This window comes from Melozone crissalis, unplaced genomic scaffold, assembly GCF_028551555.1.
Source record: "Melozone crissalis strain CALT ecotype California unplaced genomic scaffold, PUWL_Pcris_2 ptg000019l_1, whole genome shotgun sequence".
Lineage (NCBI taxonomy): Eukaryota > Metazoa > Chordata > Aves > Passeriformes > Passerellidae > Melozone > Melozone crissalis.
This window is the reverse complement of record NW_026535797.1, coordinates 15167967-15192375: the sequence shown is the minus strand read 5'-3', so window position 1 is coordinate 15192375 and position 24409 is coordinate 15167967. Positions and strand designations below refer to the sequence as shown.

Below are 24409 nucleotides of genomic sequence, written 5' to 3'. Positions count from 1 at the left end.
GCAATGCATCTAAAGGGTGTTTGCTCAGTCCTAAGTTCCTGAAAGGGACCTCAACTGGGATGGTGATGTAAAAGCAAGAACAGGAAGATTCCATTTTCTCTTCTATAGCACAGTAGAGGCAGACGTCACGAATGAAAGTAATTATTTTTGTCACTGAAGGAAAAGACAGGTTTAAATAATGCTCAGGAGATCGAATGGTTTAGACCACAGGAAGAGATAAGTTACCATTTGCTGATGACAAGCCTTACTGCTGTTAGATAGAATTAGTCTCAAGGGGAGGCTACATGAAACTAAGGGAAACAGAATTGAAGAAAAAAGGCACTAGGTGGTTCAAAAGATTTGCTTCCCCCATCAGATAAACACAAAACCAAAAACCCATCTAGGAGAACATATAAAAGTTTTCTTTTTTCATCCTGCATTGAGAGCAAAAGACAAATAGAACAATAGAGATAATATCACAGTATTCAAAGCTACTGCTTTAAAAGACTAGCAAAGTCACAAAGACAAGACTTCCTTTATACTGTCTGCTGTTTGGATTTGGGAGAAAGATGAAGGCTTTCACATTTAGAGAAGGACCAACAGCTGAGACATGAGCACTCAGTCAGTAATGATCAGGTACTGAAAAATACTGCAGCATGAAACTGTCTGCTGAGTTCTCTTCAGTAGGCCTGACATATATATATACACACATACAAACACACACACACCCCCTGAACCTTTCTTTATCTATTCTGCAGGACACAATGTTTCATTTGAAACTTCAACCCATGCATTTATATGTACATAAAATATTCACATGTATACTGCATTTATCACTCCAACTGCCTTGTCACATTTCTTAGGAAAAAGCTATATGAATCTTAATAATTTAGTATTCAAAAACAATGTAATAACATTTTATTTTGTATCTTTTCTACTTGCAGCATTTCTACCACTTCATGTACATTTGTTTCTTTTCAAGGTTGGTGAAATGCTTGGACTTATTTTAAAATATAATATAAATCAACTACAGCCCACTGCAAGTTGACAGTCATGACATTCTAACAAAGATAGTGACAGCATTCAGCCTCTTTCAGCTGTGATTCTCTCACAGGTGAGGTATCAGCACACCCTACTCCTGTCTTGATAGACAAAAGCAAGAACAAGCTCTAGATGAGAAAAAGACGCAATGTGAACTTCACTTTCTTCCCCATCACTAACCCATCCTTCTCTTCAAGGTAGTACTTAACTCTGTATCACTTTTTCAGTTCTTTTAATTTCTGAAGGTTTTCATCCTGCTGCACACTGAGGCTTCTAAATTACTGCATCTTATCACCTCCAAATACTGAAATAAGTTATTAACAGAAGTACTATCCAATCTTCCTTAGATTAAAAAAAAATAGACATGAGTGAAAATTCACTGATTTCTATTACAAAGATTCACTAGAACAAGCAAAACTGAATAGCCACATTATTAAACTATTACAAATGCAAGCTCATACATGGTGGACATCAGTCCTTCATCTCACTGAAAGCTCATATCTTAGAAATGTGGTGTTCCACATCAATGAACCTCTGTGTGAGACTCAATGGCAGTTTTGTGATGCAGACAAATAGCTATTTGAAACTGGTTTGAGACAGCCAATGTTTTTAACCTGAGGCAATCTTGTATTGTAGTGATAGAAGTAAGGCTATTAATGAACTCAACAATATTTAACTATTCATGTTGAGCCTCCCATTGGTCAAATTTCACAAGTCTAACACTGTACTGCTCAGGGCAAGAAAATGAAATAGGAACCATTTTCATCAGGAAAAAGGCTGAAGTTCTTCCTATTTAGAAGGCAAAATCAGGGCAAATTTTAGAAGAAGTCTCAATTATGTATTTCTGCATCTCAGCCTCTTCCTGTCTTTGAAGAACAGAAAAATTCACATTCTTTGTTGTTCTCTACAGTATGATGAGTAGAAAATGATAAAATTAGACACTAGTATTTATAATCCAGATGTCTCTAATGGACTTCTAGCTCAAGATTCATTGAGAACAAAGACATGGTCAATACTTGCAATAGCAAATTAAGGCACAACTTCCAGCTTAGAGGAAAAGGAGAAACTGAGATATTTCCATCAATGCAGGCAAGTGACAGCTTCAGTCATCTGAAAACTTACAGAGCACAGTTATATCACATGCCTGCATCTGCATTAAGAAAAGAAGTGCAAATTATACTAAGTGTACTGTACAGAAATTCACCTTTTTTGGCAGTTAAAGTATGGATCATAACTCTAAAGTGTAACTCCTATTCTCTCTCTCCTTTCAGCATCAGTTCTTAACAGTACATTTACTAGAGCACAATGGTACTGGAAGTCTGTAAGGAGATAGCACAGTTAGAGGAAAAAAATACCATGAACAGATAGACAGGAGATTCTCTGTTTTAATTCAGTACTGTCCTAGAGCCCAGCAGTACCTGCTTGGCTGCCTTTCTGTCCTTGTACAGCAACTACGCAAACACCTGGAAGCGGAGAACATTCCAGAACTACCCTACTCAATGCCACTCCAACTACTTAGCAACACAGTGATTTCAAGGTCTCTTCAGTTGCTCAGAAACTGCAATCCTTCCTCCAAGCCCAGAGGATGGAACTGTGGCAGCACTAAAGTCACCATGGAAAGTTCAGCTGCACTTCACTGTCACTACCACAAGCCCCTTTCACAGCTAATTCCTTCTTACCCATGTTTCTCTCTAAAAAGTCTATTTTACACCTGATACTGAAACTGAAGTGCTAATTTTCACCTTCCAACTTTCAGCAGTAACTGAAGCTGGTGCTATTATTCCTACTTAACAAATGGAGAGCAGGTCAAGAAAGAAGGCACAAGTCTAAAACCAACCACATGAAATCAATTAATTTTCAGTCTTGTGCATTGTCATTTGGACAAAGCTTTAGATCTCTAGTTATTTGAAATTCCAACTAGAAACTGACATCTTTAATAGTGTTGTTTCAGACACCAGGACAGTAATGCATTTCAATTTGTTTCCTGTGTCTATTACCCTTGTGTGCTTGTGAGTGCCAGTTAAGTTTAGCAACTAATTAGGCTGGAGTCACAATACCATTAGAGGTCTGGATCAGTAATTCACCAAGCAGGAAACAAAACATCTCTTGTTGAAATAACTGTAGCTTTAATTGAAGGATTTTTAAAAGAAGAGTTCAAGGGGAAGAAGTCATCCAGTAGCCATACAGATCTCATTGTGTGCATCCATTTTAGAAGCCACAAAATAGGTTGCACTCAAATCAAGCAAAACCTCTGGCTGACATAACTATTTTAAAGGAGCCAAGCTTTGACACTAGAGCAACAGCTATCAAAGATCATCCTGAACATAATTAGTAGTTCCAAAACCAATTTTTTTCTCTTTATATTGAAATCAGACCGTTTCAATACAAACATTAATTGCCATTGTTCTAAACAAAGCAGACCAAGCAGCTGAAAAACTCCAACAAAGAAGAACCAAGTCAGGTCATCACCAAGGAAGGAGCAAGCACTTAATTCAAGACACTTGACACCCCTGTATAAAGGGCAGCTTATTGTAATCAAAGAAATTCATAACACTGAGAAAACACAACAGGCCAGGAGATGTATACAAAGCACTACTATTCTGCTACTGCAATAGCAAAAGGTTATAATAGGGGTGAGGGGATAGAAAAAAGTCTCAATACTTTTGGAAAAGAGAAGAACTTGAAGTATCAACACCAAGAAGGAAATGGTCAACTTGGAAAGATTACAGTATTATAAAACCCTTGAAACAAGTACATAAGCATTAACCTATTGGAGGTCTTGGAATCTGCAAAAGTAAAAACAAGCAGAGATCACCATGGAATCCTTGGCAGAAGTTGGTCTGGTACTAAAGCAGTAAAATTGAATTAAAAATTCAACCAAACTCTACACATGGTAAGAAGTAAAGCTTTGAAAGTTTCACAAATAGTCTGAATCCCATAAATGGCTGACCAAATGCACATAAATCCCAGAGTAAAACAATACATTTCTGCCTTAATGCAGGGGAAAGCCCTTGCTTTTCTGCCTTGTGTATTGCTCTAGGATGGTCAGGGAAAAACAGCTGTGGCAACAGGACACTGTCATAGCCCTGCTGTCCCTGCTTTGGAAGGCCTCCCAACTTGCTAAATGAAGAGACAGCAGCAACTTACAGAAATCAGTGCACTCAGCCCATGTCACAAGAGACAAGGCAGAGCATGTCAACACATTCTTCACACAAATGTGTACCTTCATGTATCTTCACTGACCTTTGCAAAAGGAATAAAAGGGTCAATGTTCAGAGCCACTCCTGACTCAAACAGCTTTCACTGAATGTTTAATTGATTGTGCTGTGCTTGGGTTTGGGATTCACTGGGGTTTAACAGGCCTGTACATGCTGAAAGAGAAGAGTTAAACAACAGATCTATACACAGATGTTTTATCCAAATGGAATACAATGGCTTTGTCTATCAGATGGAATTAAAATTTCAGGTCACTTAGTATTACCACAGTCTTCCCAAATTCCTATTTCACCTTGTTCCATCTCCTTAGTCTTTGAAACTCTTTCAGTGTATCTATTTACTTTATGCAGACAAGTTCAGCAACTACTAGGCAAGGAAAAAGGGTTGGGGGAAATCAGTTGGCCAAAGGAGCAAATAATTCTGCAAACCTTGTAAGCATTTTTGTGTCAAGTCTTGGAAATTTGTTAAGGGATGAAGAACATATTTATGTAAAATCCTTAGCACAGCTTCAGAAGCACAACAAAAAGAAAGAAACAAAAACCAGTCACCTTTGGGTCTTGTTTTCCTCAACCACATCTAAATATAAAGGCTTCTACAGTCGCCAAGTTTGCAGGGAATGCAGGCCACCTCTTAACAATCCTTGTCCTCAAAGAAAGACATCCCAAAAACCATCATGGGGATGAGGAGGAGAATGAGCACAAAAAGCACTAGATCTCTGCTGGCATATGTACATACATTAATAAAGCATAGCAACAACTGAATTTCTGAATTTTTGCCTCTTTAACCTTCAGAGACTGCACTATTTCAGATTCTATTCTGCCACCCTTCCTGCCTTATCATTCTCATTTAACATGTGGTACTTCACACTTCCAAGGTTCACTTTTCCTCCTCCTCCTTCCCACCTCCCCCCATCAAGAAACAGAGAACTATAAACATGACTATGAAGGCTATGACTCTGAAAAGCAAAAGATATTTGTTTCAAAATATAAAGAACCAGATTTTTTAAATATACCTTGAATTAAATGCATTGCTGGTTAAAGCATTTGAATTATCTAAGAATACATGCCATAAAAAATATTGTTTTAAGAAAACAGATATTAAGCAAGCAAGTGCTCCTTTAGCAGGCAATGAGATGGTTGACTTGGGAGGCTAATGAATTAGTATAAACAATTTAAATCTAATTTAATTTAACAATGTAGAGCATTTGGGCATTGCAAAGCAACAGACAGTAATCTGTTTCTTCATTAAATCAAAGATAAAATTGCTGATTACCCTTCCCTGAATTATTTTATTGAAGAGGATAGCAAACAAATTTTATATTTAGACATAAAAGTTCATGGCTAGTCCCCAAACAAGTCAATGTAACCAGTGAAGGGTACCAGTGAACATAATATAGGCCAGCTGTGGTTTAGTGTAGCACATTATTCAGCCAAAATAGATTCTCACATTTTAACAGTTAGTGAACAAATGTTTATGCCAAAAATTAATATGGCATTTAAAGTTTACTTTTTATTTTCACAAAACATATCTAAATAGCACCATTTACTACTCACAATCTTTATAAATTCTAAAATTATATACTGAGAATGCTGAGCATTTGGTATTGCCAGAGGCACTAAAAGTATTAACCTCTCCCTCTATTTTACAGATAAATTTATGAACTTGCCTCAAAAGTGTTACCGGTGATATCAAATTCTGGTGGAACAAAGGCACCTTCTGGATCATCTTTGAAAACAAAAAGAAACATGCCAGATTAGAAATTAGTCTTGTTTACAAAAACCACAAACCAACTTGATGATACAAGTGTAATGACACGCTCCTATCTAATACAAAAGGAACATTGTATAGCAGTATTTTGGTTCACTCCAATCCACTGTACAAAGAACTTGTTATCCATGTTTATAGTGCTGGAAGTAAAATAAAGTATGGTTTTCAAGCTCTCTCTAAAGAGGTATCATAACTTCCCTACTAAGAAACAAACCAGATTAAACACTCACAAAGAAATACATTTAACATGTCTACCACTTCTTACCTTCAGGCATTTATGTTTGGACCCAGTTATCACCAAAGCTGGTGCAGCTCAGCTGTGGCTTAGAGGTTTGATTTGATTAACTGGACAGTTCTACTCACTATTTTCCATTACAGACCTGGGAGATAAGGGTTCAAGCAGCAAAGCCAGCCTGAACAGCTAATGGCTTGTTCATCTATAGGCCAGCTTAGAAGTCTGACCTTTTTGCTTAGTTTGTTTTACTTATGATAAAAGAGTAGAGGAAGTAAAGAGCCCATGCGTGTGCTGCTGAGCAGAGAACTGAGCTACTGCAGCAGCCAATTCTGAGTGAGGAGGTGGAAAGAAGAAAAGAACACTTTATGAGAGTCTGATGCTGTTTCTGTATCCAAGCAGGTATACAGTATCACACTGCACTTACGTCACATGAACCCAGTAAAAAACATCAAGGAATGCAACAGGAGCACAACAAAAAAGCCTACTCTCCACATACATATCCAACTCACCTAGTCTATCCTTCTGGGAAGTCAAGATGATTGACATGCAAAAAGCGTGTTTCCTTTCTCAACAAGAAGAAAAAAATAGTATGTTCAGAGGCACAGCATAACCATCATAACTTTAGCTTTAATTCTAAATCATCATAACTTTAGCTTTTGTGCCTGTACTTTAGCGTGAAATGCAAAGTTTTTATTAAAACCAGTTTTGTAGCAGAGACTACTAGAGAGGACTTCTTAAACATATTCATACGTTGTAGCTAGGTGGCATGGATGACTAGAAACAGTAACTGATTTACAGCTCTTCGGGACATTCTCAAACGTACTTTCCTACTGAAAAAGAGGGCTATGCAACCAATTTTGCATTTCTTACCCACCACCAAATTTTTTCCTGATTTTGGGGGTGGGCAGAGGATGCTGAAGGGGAGGGGAACTAACAGAGAGATGTTTTGTTCTCCCCTTCCCCAACCTGCAGGCTACTTCTCCTTTTTATCTCCCCACTACCTTTTCCTTTTCTTTCCACAGAACACTTTAAAGGCTGTAAAAGTATTTAACTTATCACTGGTACAGCTCACTATATTCTTTTAATATAATGTTTACAATGGGAATGTGTGTGATCTGAAGAGACAAGAAGGTATCAGAGCCCTTGGCAGAATATCCTATTGAATGGTTGTCACTTTAGCACCACGGAACTTGCAGGAAGCAGAACTTGCTGCTAAAGCAGAGATGACAGCCTGTTCACTTTCTCTCACTGGAAAGCAAATCCAGAGGTTATAATTTTCTTCTGGAAGAATAAATCCATAGGCAACAACTGCAGGGAAGCAAAAAGGACAACCTCCTCAAGTGCCTCCAACACACTATCTTTTAACCAAACAGTAACAGAATCTGAGAGAAAGAGCCAAAGACACAGTGAAGCCTGAGAGAAATAGAACACAGGTGTCACTTTTTCGCATTCCTACGGAAAACATATCTTTCTTTAAAGAGAACTAATGAAAAGTTTTTTCCTTAGAGACTAACATGACTTCAGGGAACTAAATCTTCGTACATTTGCTTTGCACAGGAATTTGTTCTCCCACATTTTAAGTACATGAATACAGCATTCCTGGATCAATTGTTTGCCAGCTATTCAATTGGACTAGAACATTTAAGAAGGAATTGATTTTTCTCTTCCCCAGCTACAAGCAAAGATCTTAGTTGAGGGGCATTTTTCATCCACTAGATTTATGCTCTTCAACAAGTCTTTCATACACCCTTGGCTTATACAAAGCCAGCTTCTTTTTATTTTTTAATTTCAAGGTATGACAAGCTCCTTAAAATAAAAGAAATTGATTCCACATTACCCTATTAATATGTAACTAAAAGTTGTCTCATGTCTATTCAAGGAATTTAATTTAAAAAACATCACAACAATTATGAAGGTATATTTTAATCTTTATTAATTATATTTTATGATGTTTCATTTATATGAAAGACTAATTGTAAAAAGGCAAAAAATCTTCATTTGTTGCAATGGTATCTTATCTCATTTTGTTCTAGTATTTTTTCTAAGTACTGTGATCTAGATTTTGTGTGAAAGCATAAACATCCTGACAGAGGTTTAAAAATAAATTAGGCTAAAGAAATCACAACAAAAACTCAACTGGTGTGCATCTGGACTAGTATGGTTCTCCTAGTTATGAGCCAACATAATTTTAGAAGTACCATAGAGGAAGAGCTGTCTGGTTTTCTTACTCTTCTTCTGTAAAATCATTAAGAGACTGAAGACCTATCATCTTGAGATGCATCACATGAGAAAGGAACAGCAACCATAACATGCTTTTTTTGTCCAAGCTGAAACAAGAAGTTTTTTAAAGTCAAGCATCTCCCTGTTCATCTGCTATGATACCTGAACATCTTCCATGCTACTACATACTGGTTTTTTAACATATTAAAATTCATTTCTCAATCAGTCCCAATACTTGGCAAGTCTGAAAATCATTACTTAATAAGTAATAATTTTTTATTCAAGAGAGAGCATAAAAAACACAAGGCCTTTATTTGAGAGAACTTTCCTTTTTAATAGCAAATATGCAATAGAATTGCTCCATTTTTATGGCCACAGTCGCCAAGATACACTGACTATCAGACTTCTCTAGAAACAGAATATATCCGTGACATCAGAAGATCTATAAGAGGTGAAGGACATGCTTTAGAAAGGTAGAGACTTGCACACACAAGTACATAATCTGTGTGTTTAAAATGGAAATAAAGAAGACCTATCACCTGGATAAGTCTTAAAATAACTAGGAGGAATTTTCTAAGCAAATTCAGAACAGCCTTTGTTCATCAAATATAAAACTGAACATGTAGTTTCACATGAAAATATACACAACCCTTCCCAAATAAGTTTTATTTTATCTTTATTTTAATTGGAAGTCTTAAAAATAGAATGTAATATTTTACTGCAGTTTCTCGCCATGAGTTTGCACAGTTCTAAAACAAACAGCCTGGGAACATAAATACTCACCACTGAGCTGTTCCATGAAGCATACATTGCCATTGGTGTTAAAAGCCAAAGTGTCAGGAGTGATGCAGAGTGTCTGGAAGATTGCAGAATGGGCAATGCTCTTCAAAGAATGGCAACACTCCAGGCAAATTGCCCAAATATCTTGCTCAGTAAGACAGCTATCCCGCAGTGACAAAATATCAGCAAGGGACACATTCTCCTGCCAAGATATGAATTAATAAATTACCCTGGATTTCATGACACTACTTTCTGTATCATAGATTATATTTGACACAATTGGCTACAAGTAATGTTTCCAGCAAGTTCTCAGACTTTCTAGGACACTGATTAACACCCCAAGAAACACCAAGTGCATGACTTTGCTCGTAACACAGAGATGTTTTAAGAAACACGGTTAACCTGAACAAAGATATCGCAGTATGCCAACATAAAAAAAAACACTATGGGAGATATGTAAGTTACATAAACACTACATCAAAGGAAACAGACCACTTGGAGGTAAAAGCAGAGAGACTAAATGAAAACATTTTGTTTCATCCGTGCCTTTCAAGCTTTCCCAGGTGTCTTTATATAAACTACTTTAAAATTCTCTTCACAGCAATTCTCCCTACCATTTGTGAACTGGGAAAAAGTACCTCTTACATTGGCCTGTCTTAAAAATGATGCTGTTGGGAAGTTTAGTGGTATAGACCATTTAATAAACTTTGAAAAGCCAAACATGCCATAGAAGAAGTGTTTTTATATTTTGACTTAAAACCAAACACTTGGGTTGTCCTAGGCCTTCCCATTATATCCAAAGCTTTTAGTGATCAAAACAGCTCATGGGCTTAAGTTTCTAAGTTGCTGCCCTAAACTGCAGTCAACTTGTATTGACCCTATTATCACAGTAAGGCTATGAGTCCATTCCCAAACAAATGTGTTTCTAATGTGGCTTTCCTGGTCAAGATGTCAAGATGTTCCGAAACATTGCTTGGCCCAAAGCACCAGACTCTCTATGGATATTTTTGGAAAACAAACCCAATACATTACCCATAGCTACAGAAGTCTTCATGAACTTAAAGGAACAAGGAGAAAAAAAAAACAAACCTAAACAAACAAAACATCAACTCCATCTATAAGGAAAAGTAAGGTAACAAAAATGGAAGGTTATCTACAGAAGTTACTTTGTATCAGAGCTATAACTACTATTAACTACGCAGTAGTATTAAATATATCCTTAATGGAAGATGCAGATATACATTGCTTAGCAGAGAGAAAAAATAAATTATGTCATAATCAGCAAAAGAGGATGTGAACTATCTTACAGCTCAGAAAATTGCAGTAGTTTAAACTTTTAATCCCTTGGAGAACAGTTAAAAATTTCTTTACCTACTCCAGCACTGGACAACATCAATGATATTTGGATTAATACATACAGAAGGGGTTAACAGTTCATTAATCTGTCTTTCAGAGAATTCAGCAGTGCTTTCATAATATCCTTCAAATAAGAAACAAACCTCAGTCCACAAGTGTATTGTGCTTTTTAGTCTAAAGTATAATGCTTAATAAATAAGTATGAGGTAAGAAATAAAGCACACTCATTGCTGTTTGGCAAACTTAACTTCTCAATGATCCTATTTTTTATAGACATGGCCTAGACGTTGTTTGATTTACTAATGGCAGCATTATTTCAGTGCCTTCTAGCACTAATCATGGATCCTGGTCTCATCAAATTCAGTCCTACATAATAATGAGCAGCAAAAGATCTCAGCACAAAATCTTATTTTCTGTGTGCTATGCTCAGTACAATTGTGTAATGCTGCCATTACACAATTGTACTGAGCATATCCACCCTCAATGCTGTGAGGGTGGATAAGGAGGCTTTGCAAATTTCCACAGGGAAGCTGTTCCAAGCATGAAGAGCAGCAGAGAGGTTCCTCTATCTGCACACAAAAACACACAGCAAGAAGCTCTCCTACAAACATTAGACTTTGAAACTGACCAAACTGAGCAGTGGGATAAGGATAGGCTTGGAAAGAGGCAATCCACTTCTTATTTTATGGCCAGCAAAAAAGTAAAAAATAGAAACTCTATGATCAAAGCAATGAATGAGCAATTATTTTTAACTCTCCTAGAATCCTCCAGGTAGGTGACACGATGGCATTTGCCACAACAGAGAAATAAAAGAATGATTCATTAATCAAGATGCAAAACTAAGTTTGATCTATGCATATGGACATAAGAGGCTCAATTTAGAGTGCATATGAAAAAAATTAAACCTGCAATCTTTAAGACAGCCTCAGCGTCACATTCCAGTCACAATAAGGACTTGAGAGAACTTCTAAGTTAAGCTTTGAGGCTGAACTCCACTGCAGATAATAATTACCAGCAATGATATCTACAGCACAAACCTACAAAACATCTTTGTCTTGTGGTTATTTGGGAAGTAAACAAAAGGTAATGCTCAAATGTCAGATAAGCTTAGTTTATCTTCCTTCCCAGGGATGAGAAAAAGTTACGTCATACAGAAAAAGAAAAAAAAAAAAAAAGAAAAAAGGAAAAAAAGTCCTATGAATGTTCCATGGTTTCCATCAGCAGTTGATGGCTAGGTGAAAACAAAACTAACATAAAAAAAAGCTAAAGTAAAACACCACCACCATATTGCAGGCCTTTCTATTTCCAGTGCTCCAGGGCAGCAAGTTACCTACTTCAGAGAAACCACAAATTTCCCAAATGATCACTCTTCCTTGACCTTAGTTATTAAAGCTGCTGCTGCAGCTGAGCAAGGCCTTTGTAGAGAAGGAAGCATTGAAAACACTGAGACTTGCATTTGGCTGCATTTTGCTTGTATCTCCAAAGCAACACAGACCAAGAGGTACCACTGTGGAAAAAACCATCCTTTTAACACTCAAACACAGGAGGTTCTGGCAAGCTGAAACTTCTGGTGAGCAGCTGCTTCAGCACTTCGGACCACTGGAAGCTGCTTCATTCAAATGGTAAATATCAGAGACGCTGAAGCCTCTTTTGTCTCTTTCAGCAAAAGACACTTGTGTCTGGCTTTAATATGAAAGTGTCTGGTTTTAACACTAAGAACTACAAAAAGTAAACCTGTTGGGCAACCACACTTAACTGCTCACCTTAGTTTTCAGCTTTCTCTCAGATTTTCTTCAACAAGTACAAAACTGTTCAGTAGCATACAATTAAGCAGAGATAATTAAGACAGTAGGAATAAAAAAACTAATTGGCCACATACCATTTCTAAAACTTTTGAAATCAAATATTAAGGAGTATGAAATGAATAAAGTTCTAGTAAAGAGAGGAAATGGAAACACACCCTCATCCTTAGCATTTTCTACTCTTCAGCTCAGGCAGATTTCTGCTTCACATATTGGCAAAAAACCACCTGCATCAGACAACAACATCATTCTTTATCCTTGGTACAATGACAAGAAGAGCAGACTCCACTAAATGACTAAGCAGCTCAGAGTTCAGTACAACAGCACTCACAGCCTTCTGACACCTTTTTGCCACGATAATTCACACAAACTTCAAAACATTCTATTCCAGAATAGAATCCACCTTCCCCCAAGATTTTGCATGGGCCAGTCTCAGAGGGCCTACAGCACTGAGCACTACAGACAGTGGAAGAGCCAAACTGCCAAGCCAATGGGTGACGCAGGAAAGCTGAAAGGGGCTTTGCATTTCCAAACTCACATTAAACTCCTGATTCAGCATGGATTCTTGACATGGCAAGTTAGAAAGTTTGCAAGATTTGGTTCGGGGAATGGGCAGCTCACATACAGTTCACCAAGCCTTTACTTATAAAAGCAAAGCATCTCCAAACATTTTGCCCCAACATTCATGAGGGAGTAAGAAACACACTTCATGTGAAAAGATATAAAGATGAGCAAGAGCAACAAAAAGCAAGGGCAAAACCAATAACAGAACCAGACAAATGCAATGACAAGAACTGGTTTTAGCTACAGGTTTTCAGCATAACAACTGAAGAAACAGATTTAACAGTTTGATATTTTTGATTTTTATTTCCCAGTGTCAAAGGCCTTTTAGCACAGGGCAGCAATATACGGCAGTACAAAAGAAGTGGCTGGCAGCTTCGGGAAATTATTCTGCCCATGTAAATTTCCCTTGATCGGGTGCGACAAGGACACGTACTTGCCGACTGCAGCATTAACCCACGGCTACGACAGCAGTGACGAGACATCCCGCACTCGAGGACCGTGACTTTGCTGTTGTGTGGAGAAGGTGCACGGCAATGGGCTAAGCCCAGGCTGGCGGCAGGGACCGCGGGGCAGGAGCACACACGGAAAGCGAGCGGCGCTGAGCCGCGGCCTGGCCGCTCCCGGGGGCCGCTGCGCCCCCGGCCCGGCCGCCTCCCCGAGGCCGCCACACTTCAGGTGAGCGCAAGGGCGGCGGCTCCATCCCCGCACCTGCCGCACTCACCTCATCCTCCAGCAGCGTCGGCAGAGGCTCAAAGTCGTAGCAGTTCACTACTTCCTCCTCCTCCTCCTCATAAAACACGTCCTCTGCAGCGCCAAGAGTCTCCATCCCGCTCGGCGAGGGAGCAGAGGCTTCACCTCCGCAGCCTCCCTGTGCGCTCGGAGCACGGCCCTCGGCCCCCGCCGCGGCTCATCCTCACCCCGCCTGCGGGCTGCCCCCGGCAGCGACCCCCGCGGCGCCGCCCGCCCGCTTTAACCCCCTCCCCTCCCCTGCCGGGCCCGGCCCGGGGCGCCCCCGCCCCTCCGCTCAGGCCCCGGCCCGGGGCAGCGCTGCCATGGCAACGGCCGCCGCCGCCTCGCCCGCGCGGCCTCACTGCGGCGGCTCCCGCCCTCCTGCGGCGCCGCCCGCCCCCGCCGCGCCCCGGGCAGGCCTGGCAGTCGCCGGGGTACGGCCGCGCACCGCGCTGGGTGCCCGCGGCCCCCGCCCCCCCCGCCGCCCTGGGATGGCGGTGCCGTGGCCCTCCGCCCTGAGGGGCGCGCCCGCCGCAGTGCGAGCTGCGGCCGCCGGGGCCCCGCGGGAGCCGGGGCCGGTCCCTCCCGGCTGCGCTCTGCGGGCGAACGGCAGCGGCGGGGAGGGAGGGCTGGTGTCGGGCGAGGGTGCCTGGTGCCCGCGGTGGCACCGGCGCTGCTGCCGCCTCCGATGATCCGCGCTCTGCCTGCCTCAGCCCTCGGGCTCGCGTTACCGCCACCGGCTCTCCGAACCGCTGTGTTTGCTGCATTAAGCAGTGTTTACAATTAAGACAGGTGGCCAAGTATTTGCACGCCCGTGGCATAAGCCTTGACGCAGATCGAGCCATAACAACCACAAGCAAAACCAAGGCTCTGTCACCTGCTTGATGTTCATTAGTCCCGGCCCATTTTTGCTATCCACAGGGCTTAGAGTGCCTCAAGGAACTTCACTGAGACTCCCCTTTGAAATCGACGGTTCACAATCAAGGATTCCTTCAAAACCACCACCCGCATAAGCCAGTTTTTAATTCCAGTAAACCCCATCGGAAAGCTCAGGTTGTTTTGAGTAAACAGGCTGTAGCCTGGGAATGGGAATCGGCATTTGGTAATGGACAAGTAACCCCATACCAGGTGTCTCCTGATATAACTTTAAGCCACATAACAATCTTTTATCTTTATTGTAAAAACATGGTGGATGGAGAGAACGCTTTTCTCCTGTAATTAAATTTTAGAGCTACTGGAAAATAATGGTGCCAATTTCATTATTCTGTTTTCCTTTATATCTATAATTCTTTGTCAAAATGAAGTATGTTAATTAATTAATCTGCGCATTGTACAATCAAGCAAAGCAAGAGTTTTTTTTTTTTTTTAGTATGTGGTGTTCTATGGAAAAGATTAATACTCTATTAAAATAAACATTAACAAACACTGTGAAGCAAACAAAGGTACGTTGATTAACTGCCCCATAAAAGTCATCCTGCAGTTGTAAGATTTCTCCCAATTGAATGTTATTTGGATATATTCCACAGTCATGGCATGCTACTGAGAAAAAAAGCCAAACTCGGACAGATTGCAGCCTTTCATATATATGCTGTCTTCTTACTAACATTTTTGAACTGAATTGATATGAACAATAGATATACTTACAATCTGTAACTCAGGCTTTTGTGAACAAGTGTTGAAGCATGGAAAACAATGCCTGGTACTTCTGAAAAAAAAAAAAAGAAGGCCAACATGACAGCAACAGTAATTATAAAATATAAAAGTTTTCTAAACTGTATTTTACCACCATTTTGGCAAAATATTTTCCTCAGGCAGCACAATCTACCCAGAAGAACCCATGAATTCTGGAATTTTGTGGGCATTATTAAAAAAGAAAAGAGACAGAGAGAAAACAGGAAAAGTTTCTCTGGTGCCTAAATCAGGCCTAATATCTACACTCACCCATCAATACATCTTAGATGGCACTCCATTGCAATCACTGCTTGAGCATTCACAAATTCTTCTGAAAAGAGATTGTTTAAGGTAAACCTGTGGAAGCTGCACAGAAATTCACATGCTACTTTTGAAAGCATCAATGTTTTTTGTTGACTGAGGAATTCCCTTTCTAGTAATTGGGTGATAGGGCATTTCCTTGTGAGGTTAGCAGGCTCAGGTTCACACATCTACCCTACATTATTTGGACCTGCATTATTTATTTATTGAATCTAGGCTCAGGTAGATTTTATCAGAGTAAGTGCCTGACTTACTGTCTCCAAGTGATCCAGGATGCTTCAGACCTATCTCATAGTTGCTCTGGTTAACTTATTTGCTCTACTGAAGAGCTATTTCTATGAAGAAAACAAAATGAAACAATCACAACATTATTCTGTAAACAAAAACTTGTAGTGGACTTAGACTTATTACAAGTGTCTGGGCAGGACAGAACGGTCCCTGGAACTGACATGGTTTGGTATATTTTTTTCCAGAAAAATTGCTATGCTAAGCCTTTGCTCTCATCAACAATAGTGTTGTTTTGTTTTCCTCACAGCTGAGGCAGCTGTCAGAAAAAGCATTGCAACTTGTTTGATACATTCACGTGGCAATTCTCAGGCTAGAATATTCATTCTTATTAACTTCTGCAATTAGTCATGGCTCACGGGGATTGTTGGAGGACGTGCAACACTACACAGTTCAGCATTATGAAAAACCCACATGTAAATGAAGCTGTCAGTTTGTCTGCAGTCATATTTTCCATTCTTTTTTTCCACAATATTGCTTAGGGAAGTGTAAGTTCCTAGGAGGTCTTTATTGGTAGGCATTTTTTGAAAAGCATTTCGATGGATGTATGTCTGTGGAAATTTATTTCTGAGTCTGAGGTTGACTGAATATGCAGGTGAGTATCGTATTAAACACAAATATATAGAAGACAAATCAGATTCTCATACGTGAGAGTTCTCAAAAGGTAGAAATAAAAACATTACTTTGTACTAATAATAGTCTACAGGTGGAAAAAAAGGAAGAAATTTTAGCATTGATTAAATGAATATACTGTGATTAAAATTGTTTTATTAAAGGATAATTGGGACAGGCTTTACTATGAAAGTACCAGAGAAAGGTTTCACTTACCTGTGATCAGGTTTTGAATATGAACTGAGATCTCTTTAGCAATAATTACACCAAGAATCACAATTACTAGAGATTTTTACTTTTTAATACTTGATTAGAGATGGAAAGCTAAGCAAAGACAAACTCCAAATATAGCGTAGATATTATACATGAGAAAATTCTTGACCAAAAAGTCACTAAATCACATGGAGCTTTGTGGTTTAGACTGTATGATCACAGACAATGCAGAGGGAATGGATCAAATACACCTGATTTTAGTCCTCCCAGTTTTCACATGTTCCCCTTGATGCCTTAAGTTTTAGCTTTCATATTTTCCAGATTCTGTATATATTCTGCTATAGTATATAGCTCTGTTCAAGTTCCCTTCACAGTTTAGTTAGACAAAGCTATCCTTTTTCAGCCAGAAAACCAAGGTCACCATTGCAGCTTCAGGCCCAAAAAGTGTAAACAACAGCAAATTGAGGAGAGCAAGCTGGGAGGATGGGACTTCATAACCTGGAGCTGTAATTGGACAATTAACCCCAATATGTAAATGGACCAAAGCTTATGAAAGTGTGGAAACTTGTGACCACTCACCCATCTTGGGTCCATCTTGGGTAGAGCCATGGCTGAGCTCTTGTACTGCCCAAGGTGTATCCTTTGAAGGCTTTTTTAATAAATACCTATTTTATTCATTCAACACTGTCTAGCCTCTGTTCCAGGTAGCCTCTCTAGGCATCACCCTTAAGCTGTATCAAATTTAGAGGAAATGAATTTGAGTTAGGGAAGTTTGTAATTTTCACACAAGGAGCATTTGCAGTGAAGCAGCTGACTTGATTTCTGTGTCTGACAGCAGCTGATAGCACATGTCTAGGGAAGAGTGCAGGAACAAGGTAATAATGTACAATGTTCCCAGAGTGTCACAGTTCAGATAGTCCCTAAGGCAGTTGTGGTGTCTACTGGTTCAAGAGACGCTTGAATGTTTTTTCTTTAATGAATTTGTTCATTCACTTTTTAAGTCTGAATGGGTTTACTATCTACCATATCCTATTACAAAATTCCTCCACTGACCCACACATATAGTAAATTCTTTGTTTCATTTGTGCCCCCTAATTTCTTGTATTTGAAAAGGTGGTGGATAAATTCTTTATGTGTCATATTTCTGTCATTCATGATACTGTAAAGTTTTCCTGTCTCCCCTAGTTTCATCTTTTCAAGTTGAAAGGCCATGCTCTAGATGCTAATTTGTAGAATTGAAACTGTTCCATAACTTTGAGCATGCTTTAAAATGTCACAGTATTTTTTCCAATTGTGTCATTATTTAATTAAAAAATGGGGAGGGAGGGAGGGAGGGAGGGAGGGAGGGAGGAAGGAAGGAAGGAAGGAAGGAAGGAAGGAAGGAAGGAAGGAAGGAAGGAAGGATGTTTTGCGATTATATGAATGACCTGCAAAATAAAAGGAAGTATTTCTTTTAACTGTGATTTATTGATATTGCAGTTATGAGCTGCATGACTTTTACTTCCAGGTAGCTACATTCATGGGGCATCATAGAAAATAATTCAGTGGGCACTGGGCATAAAGAATGCATTCCTGAGAATTCAGGAAGTGACTGCCAGCACCCCTTCTCTGCAACATAGTCTAAATATAGGCTACATGAGAAAGGAAATTGTATAGGGTATTACTGTTATGCCACTTTGAGCCACTGGAAATGTCTTTCATGTTCTTTTGTAGGTTTTTACTTTTCATTATAGCACTTTGGTTATTCTTTTTAATAGATTATATAATCATAATTGACTATTATAATTTGGAGTACCAGCCTTGTAGATGAAAGGTACACATTTGTTACACTATAATTAGATTGTACTTTCTCCTTTTAAGAGTTTTCATTTAATGGCAATTTGCCTGAAGGTTCTCATTTTAATTTAGTTTGGGTGAAACTGAGGGAACTGAGGGATTGCTTTATAAAGAATTGGGGGTTTTGTGTGTGTGACTTGTATCCTTTTCAATTGTTTGGGTTTTGTTAATCAGAGATCTCTTTATTGCCATGGGTTTTAATACTTTCACAGTCTGTGAAACTACCATTCTTCCTTTAGCAGTTATTTGGATTTCAAGACAGAGACAAGCTTTCTGCCAGTTGCCAACTGCTGCTGCCTTTGTGGCAGCAGTGAGAAAGCATTACAATAAAAAGCAAATTGTGTTACTGCTACTGAAAAGCCTGAAAGAATTCAAAGGTAAGGAACTACAATTTTTAAACTGGTCCCATTACTGCTATGACTCATAGAGGAGCCTAACTCTGCTTGCCTGAAGTGGTAGGTTAGTTTGTATTCCAGATACAGAATCTTACAAAGGCAATAGGGGTGAGTTAGCCATGCATTCATGAAGAATATCAGCAAATTACATGCACAGACTGCTTACTGTATGGGGAAACTCATATAGAGGCCTACTCTTTGCATGGGGTTGAATGGTAGAAGAATTAACTTCAGAGTTATGAAGCACAGTCTGCAGTCATTATAGACACCTGTCACATCATTCTTTTCAAAGAAATAATCAAACTCCACCTGCTCCTAAAAGTTAGGAACTTTTTGATTTCCAGACTTTACTTACATTCGTTCACTTTTGCCCCAACATTGTCTTTTATTTTGGAATCTCAGTTCTAATTATTTACCAATCACCACTTTATGTATACATCTGTTCTGTTGCCTTTTACTTTGTTTTTATACTTTCCTAACAGTGCATTTTCTTAAATCCCCATTCTAGTAATGATTGCTTTTCTACTACACTACACTTTTGTTGTATTTATAATACTGATAAAACTTGATTCCATCATTTCCTTAGCTGCTTAGGAGATCTGATCTTTTCCTCTTGTATCTCTCCTCTTGATGTATTTCTTTACGCATGTGCTTTTCTTCATCTTCATAATTTCTCACATGTCCACTGTCTAAAGACTTTGATTTCACTACATCTTTGAATAGTACTTTCATTTGTTTTCATATGAAAGATGATAAAAGGATTCTTGACCCTTCTCCTCCTCAGGACATCTTTCAGCCATCTAATACATTTTCAAATGAATTGCAGCAGCCTCTCCAATTCCTGTATTCTTTTCACATGAACTCTACTAGGTGGCACTCCAGGCATGGATAGCTCCCATCAGGAGCTACTTTGGAATAATGTGCTTTGCATTAAGGCATCTCCACTTTGTCATTCTTTAAATATCTTATGCTGTTGCAGTTTCTCTACCAGCTGAAATAGAGATAGACAACAGAAGTAAAGAACATAATTTGGCCCAAATTGAAGTAAAAGCAAAACTGTCATGGCATAATTTCCTTTGAAGAGAACTCACTGATATGCAAGATCAAAGACTGGAATTGTTTTTGTTTGTATGCAAACGGGCAAAAAACCTAGTAATCATCTGATATGCAAACAGACCTGTTGTTTTCACCACTGGAAAATTAGGACTAGAGGAGGTATGTGTCCAAAGTGAATCTGGTGCTAAATCTGGTATTTGGGAATTTCCTAGATGTTGTCTCATTAATTCAATAAGATTATTAGGTTTTTCATAGGCAGTATCTATCCAGAAACATACATGTATGTAAACACACATTCTTCCAATTGATATCACTCTGGAGTGTTATATGACTTCCTTTATCTCAATTGCTTGTATTGCAATGGAGTCCACTTTGCTTGTTTCACATGGTAAAGTGAGGCATCATGAAAATAACTTCCAGCATTACTCAGGAGTCTCATACCAAATGGAAATTTAAGCCATAAACCTAGAAAGCCAAATTTATACAATAATTGCAAAAATATTCTGCAATTGATTCTGAACTGTTTCAGTTTTTACGTTATAATATTGTCTTCATAACACAATATTGTCTTTGAACCACCTATTGGTCCCTTTGCTCTTTTAATTCATTTTAGTAGTGTTCATTTGAAAACACAAGAAGAAGTTGCACAGAAGATAAATTTAAAAGAAATTGTTCATAATAAAATCTAATATGGTGCCTGTGGCAATTTCACATGGGAAAATAAGATGTAGCATAGTACCAACCATCCTTCAGAGAAACATCTCATAATGATTAACTAAGACTTAAATTCATATGAAAAAACCATAAAAATTAGCTAAGTGCATGCCACATTCTAACCCTGAGACGGCTTTTATTTTTGACATTTGGCTATTTCCTTAAGCTTCCCTCTAGAGATTTATGAGATCATTATCAACTGCTCATAAGGAAAAGGAGAACATTAACAGGACAAAGTAGTCTTCCATCTATGGGTCAGTGAATCAAACTGAATTGCTTAAATTCTTCTTGAAGTCAATAAGCCAGCAGGAAAAGCCCATCCTGAAGATCTAAGGTCTCCAAAACAATCCCTTGGTGTCCCAAACAGCTGATACAAAATCCACGAGTGTCTGTGTTCTGCTCCTTTCTCCAAAGACATGACCATGGCTGTTCTGGGAATCTTTCTCAATAAAACAGAAAGACAAACTAGAACATAGATAACACTTTCTACTAGAGACAGAGGTAATAGACAATATTTACAATTTAATCTTTTTGATTTGCTGTGACTACTTGTCTCCCATGAGGATTTAGCTACTGTGTTTCACACTTGGGTCAATGCAGTTCGTTCTTTCTGACACTGAACTGGAAAAGCATTAAGAAATTCCACCTGTGCAAGTCACACCACCACAAATCTCCTGGGAGCATACCAGGTGCTGTCCTCCATGTTCCTTACAGACCCTCCAAAAGAAAAGCATTGCTAATCCAGCAACCTGCTCTCCATTCTTACCCTAGGAAAAGAACTGCTCTCCATGGAAGCCCAGACACTGCAGTGCTTCACTGTGAAGCACTCAGGAGCTGAGATCAGACTGTTCTTGGCAGAGAGCCCTATGCTATGTTACTTTGTGCCAGAGCTGATTAGAATGAGTCTGATCCCAATCAATTTCAGATCACAATGCTGAACGTGATCCTTTTGCTGAGCCCTTCAATAGGTAACAAAGATAGTCAGAGAAACTTTCAAAGGTACAGATCATCCAATAAAGTCACTTGACCTCAGAAGAGCAGAGGTTTTTTACATACAAACTGAGGCAAATCTCATACAGGGTACCAGAAAATGTTTGGTGAAGAACACAACAGGAGGCATACTGATGCTATTAAAAATGTAAATTTAATTTCCAAAATAGTTCCAGGGAGACTTTTATTTTTCACATAGCCACAACTGAAGAGGAAAAGGGCATTTGCTAAGGGTGACCTCTGCTATGATAGCTTTCAAATGCTGTGAGTAGGGTGTGCTCCTGGCAGATGGAAGAAGTTGTCCTTTATGCAGGCCTGCTTTGGGTTTGAACCCTGATGCCACACACAGCTGAATGCCTTTTTTGCATTCTGAGAAAAAAACCCCAACACTTCTATTTCCAGTCACCCTAAATTAAGATTCTTTTCTAACTTCTCAACTTAGCTCCTATTGTGAAAAAAAATCAATTACTTTTACTACCAAATCTCAATTTTGTGACTACTGCCTAGATAATTTGCTGATGGATACATTAGGAATGCGTTGTCCCACTGGGGACTTCTTTATAATGGCAAATGCTCCTCTGAGGAGAAGTTGATACCCAGAATCTAGCCATAACATTTATAAATACAACCCGAAAATGTAGTTGAGACTGAATTTTGTACATTGCACATGCAGATTAGCAGGAGGAGAGAAGATTTTACCAGAAGAGCTTCTCTTACCAAGAGATCTTATCAAGAGAAAGGAGAAAATATCCCCCAACCTTCAAATTATACAGGCCCTGAAGGATTGATGTGCACTCTGTTTTAAATTATTGTAGATTTTTAGGCTTTTTAAGAACTAATTCCAGGGCAGAGGTGACTGATTTGCAAATACTCTTGAAGACACGATCATTAGCTGTATATTATTGGAGCTCAAAATAGAGTTTAATGAGCCAGGAAGAAAGATAAATTGCTGATTTCAGCTAAAAGACTATAGCAGCTACAGCAAGCATGTGTTTGAAACATTCGTCATTAATTAGGTATTGTCAGTTACCTTCTGGATGAAGGCAAAGCCATCTTGGGCATCATAAAATCCATGAACTGCAGTCTGTGTCTCCAGAATTTGATAATCCAAATTAATCAACTGGGCAAAACTCTCTTCCAAACCATTAGAGCTATTGATTCATCTGAATCTATAACGTGTTATTAAATTTTCATTTTTAGTAAAGATTGTTGATTTATATTAAGGAGAAAAAAAAGGGAAAGATAGTGTATAGCAAGCAGTTAGGTTAGAAGAATATCCAATAAAGAAAGTCTCTCAGCACACAGGGAGAAGCAGAAAGCATACAAGGTAGTGATTCCATCCAGTATTGCATAGGATTTCATTGATTTCATGAAGCATTTGGTCTCTGCATTGGTGTCTGCATGAACACACCTTTCAAGAGGGAGAAAAGAGACAATACACCATTTCTATCTGCCTCACAAGGACAGGTAAATTATTTAAATTCAACTTCCTGAAATAAATCCCTATTACTTGTAGGAGCATAGCCTGGAAAAATGGTTAAAACAAAAAAAAAAAAGGTCAGCTGCATGCAACCTTCCCTAGTTAGACTTCCCTAATTCTGTTCACTCTTCACTACTGCATGGAATAAAGGGAAAACTTGTCTCACCGTGACTTCTCTCTGAATATCTCTTAAGACTTCTTCCATTTGGGACCTAAAAATGCAAAACTAGAATCACATATTCAATATAACACATTCCAGTTGTCCTGATACACCGAATGTCTTCTAGGTCCCCCAGACATCAGTAGTTGTTAGAGTGGCACATGACCAGTGGAATGGCTGATTTTTTTACCTTGTGCAAAAGGCTGACTGCTCCTGACCAGAGCATGGGGCCTCCAGGAATGTTCTGTTGAAGTCAGAATTTCTGTGGGGCTGCTCTGACCAGTGTGAAGCCAAAGGACTGGACGTTTTGTTTGGTGTGAAGGAGAGCCTTCAGGTGGTACAGAACCAACACAGGAACATCCAAGCCATCAAGTGTTCCTGAGGCTCATTCTGTCCTAGGCTTGGGGTGGAACAGGGCAAAACCTAGCAGCAGGCTGGTGTGCCAGTTCTTGGCTGTGCCAGACATACCTCAGCTGCAGCTGACAACCTGGCACAGGGGCTCAATTAATCAAGAGAGGTTATGTAACAAGCACAGAATTCCAGGCAGAAAAATTCAAACCTATCTGCACATGAAACCCTCATTGTCCAGTCCAGTCACCTCTGCTCTGCACCAGCTGCTCCTGTGAACAGTTTTTCAGCTTATCCTCAAATGTATCTGTCCTTGATCATTTAATCAGTCTTTAAAGCTCTGTGATGTTATTGATCCCACTCATGCCTCCAACATGTGTTTCCAATGGAAAATCCAGCAGAGAGGAAAAGTGCAGAGTATCTTTTCATCATCTGCAAGAAGAAAAAGATGCATTTTTCTCCTTTCTGATTTTATAGTTTGTTGTATAATAGCAATAATCTCTTTTGCTTTCATATACTTGCAATAAATGGCTTTTGAGATCGATGAAATGTCTGAGCTTCACTTTGGCTATTAATCATTCTTAGGAGCATTTTATTGCTTCATATATTACAAATAATTGAAATTATTCCTTAAACCTA

General features: G+C 39.1%; 1 protein-coding gene across 2 annotated transcripts in view; it reads right to left on the bottom strand.

The window, feature by feature from the left end:
- The window catches only part of KNDC1 (kinase non-catalytic C-lobe domain containing 1), a 56877-nt gene extending 42991 nt beyond the window's left edge, over window positions 1-13886 (bottom strand). For both annotated transcript variants that reach the window (XM_054276686.1, XM_054276687.1), the window contains exons 1-3: window positions 13682-13886; window positions 9242-9440; window positions 5903-5961 (exon numbers count right to left, since the gene is read on the bottom strand). In XM_054276686.1, coding sequence (XP_054132661.1) covers window positions 5903-5961; window positions 9242-9440; window positions 13682-13786 — 363 coding nt within the window. In that variant the 5' untranslated portion in view covers window positions 13787-13886. The remainder of the gene's footprint in view (window positions 1-5902; window positions 5962-9241; window positions 9441-13681) is intronic.
- Window positions 13887-24409: the final 10523 nt, after the last annotated feature.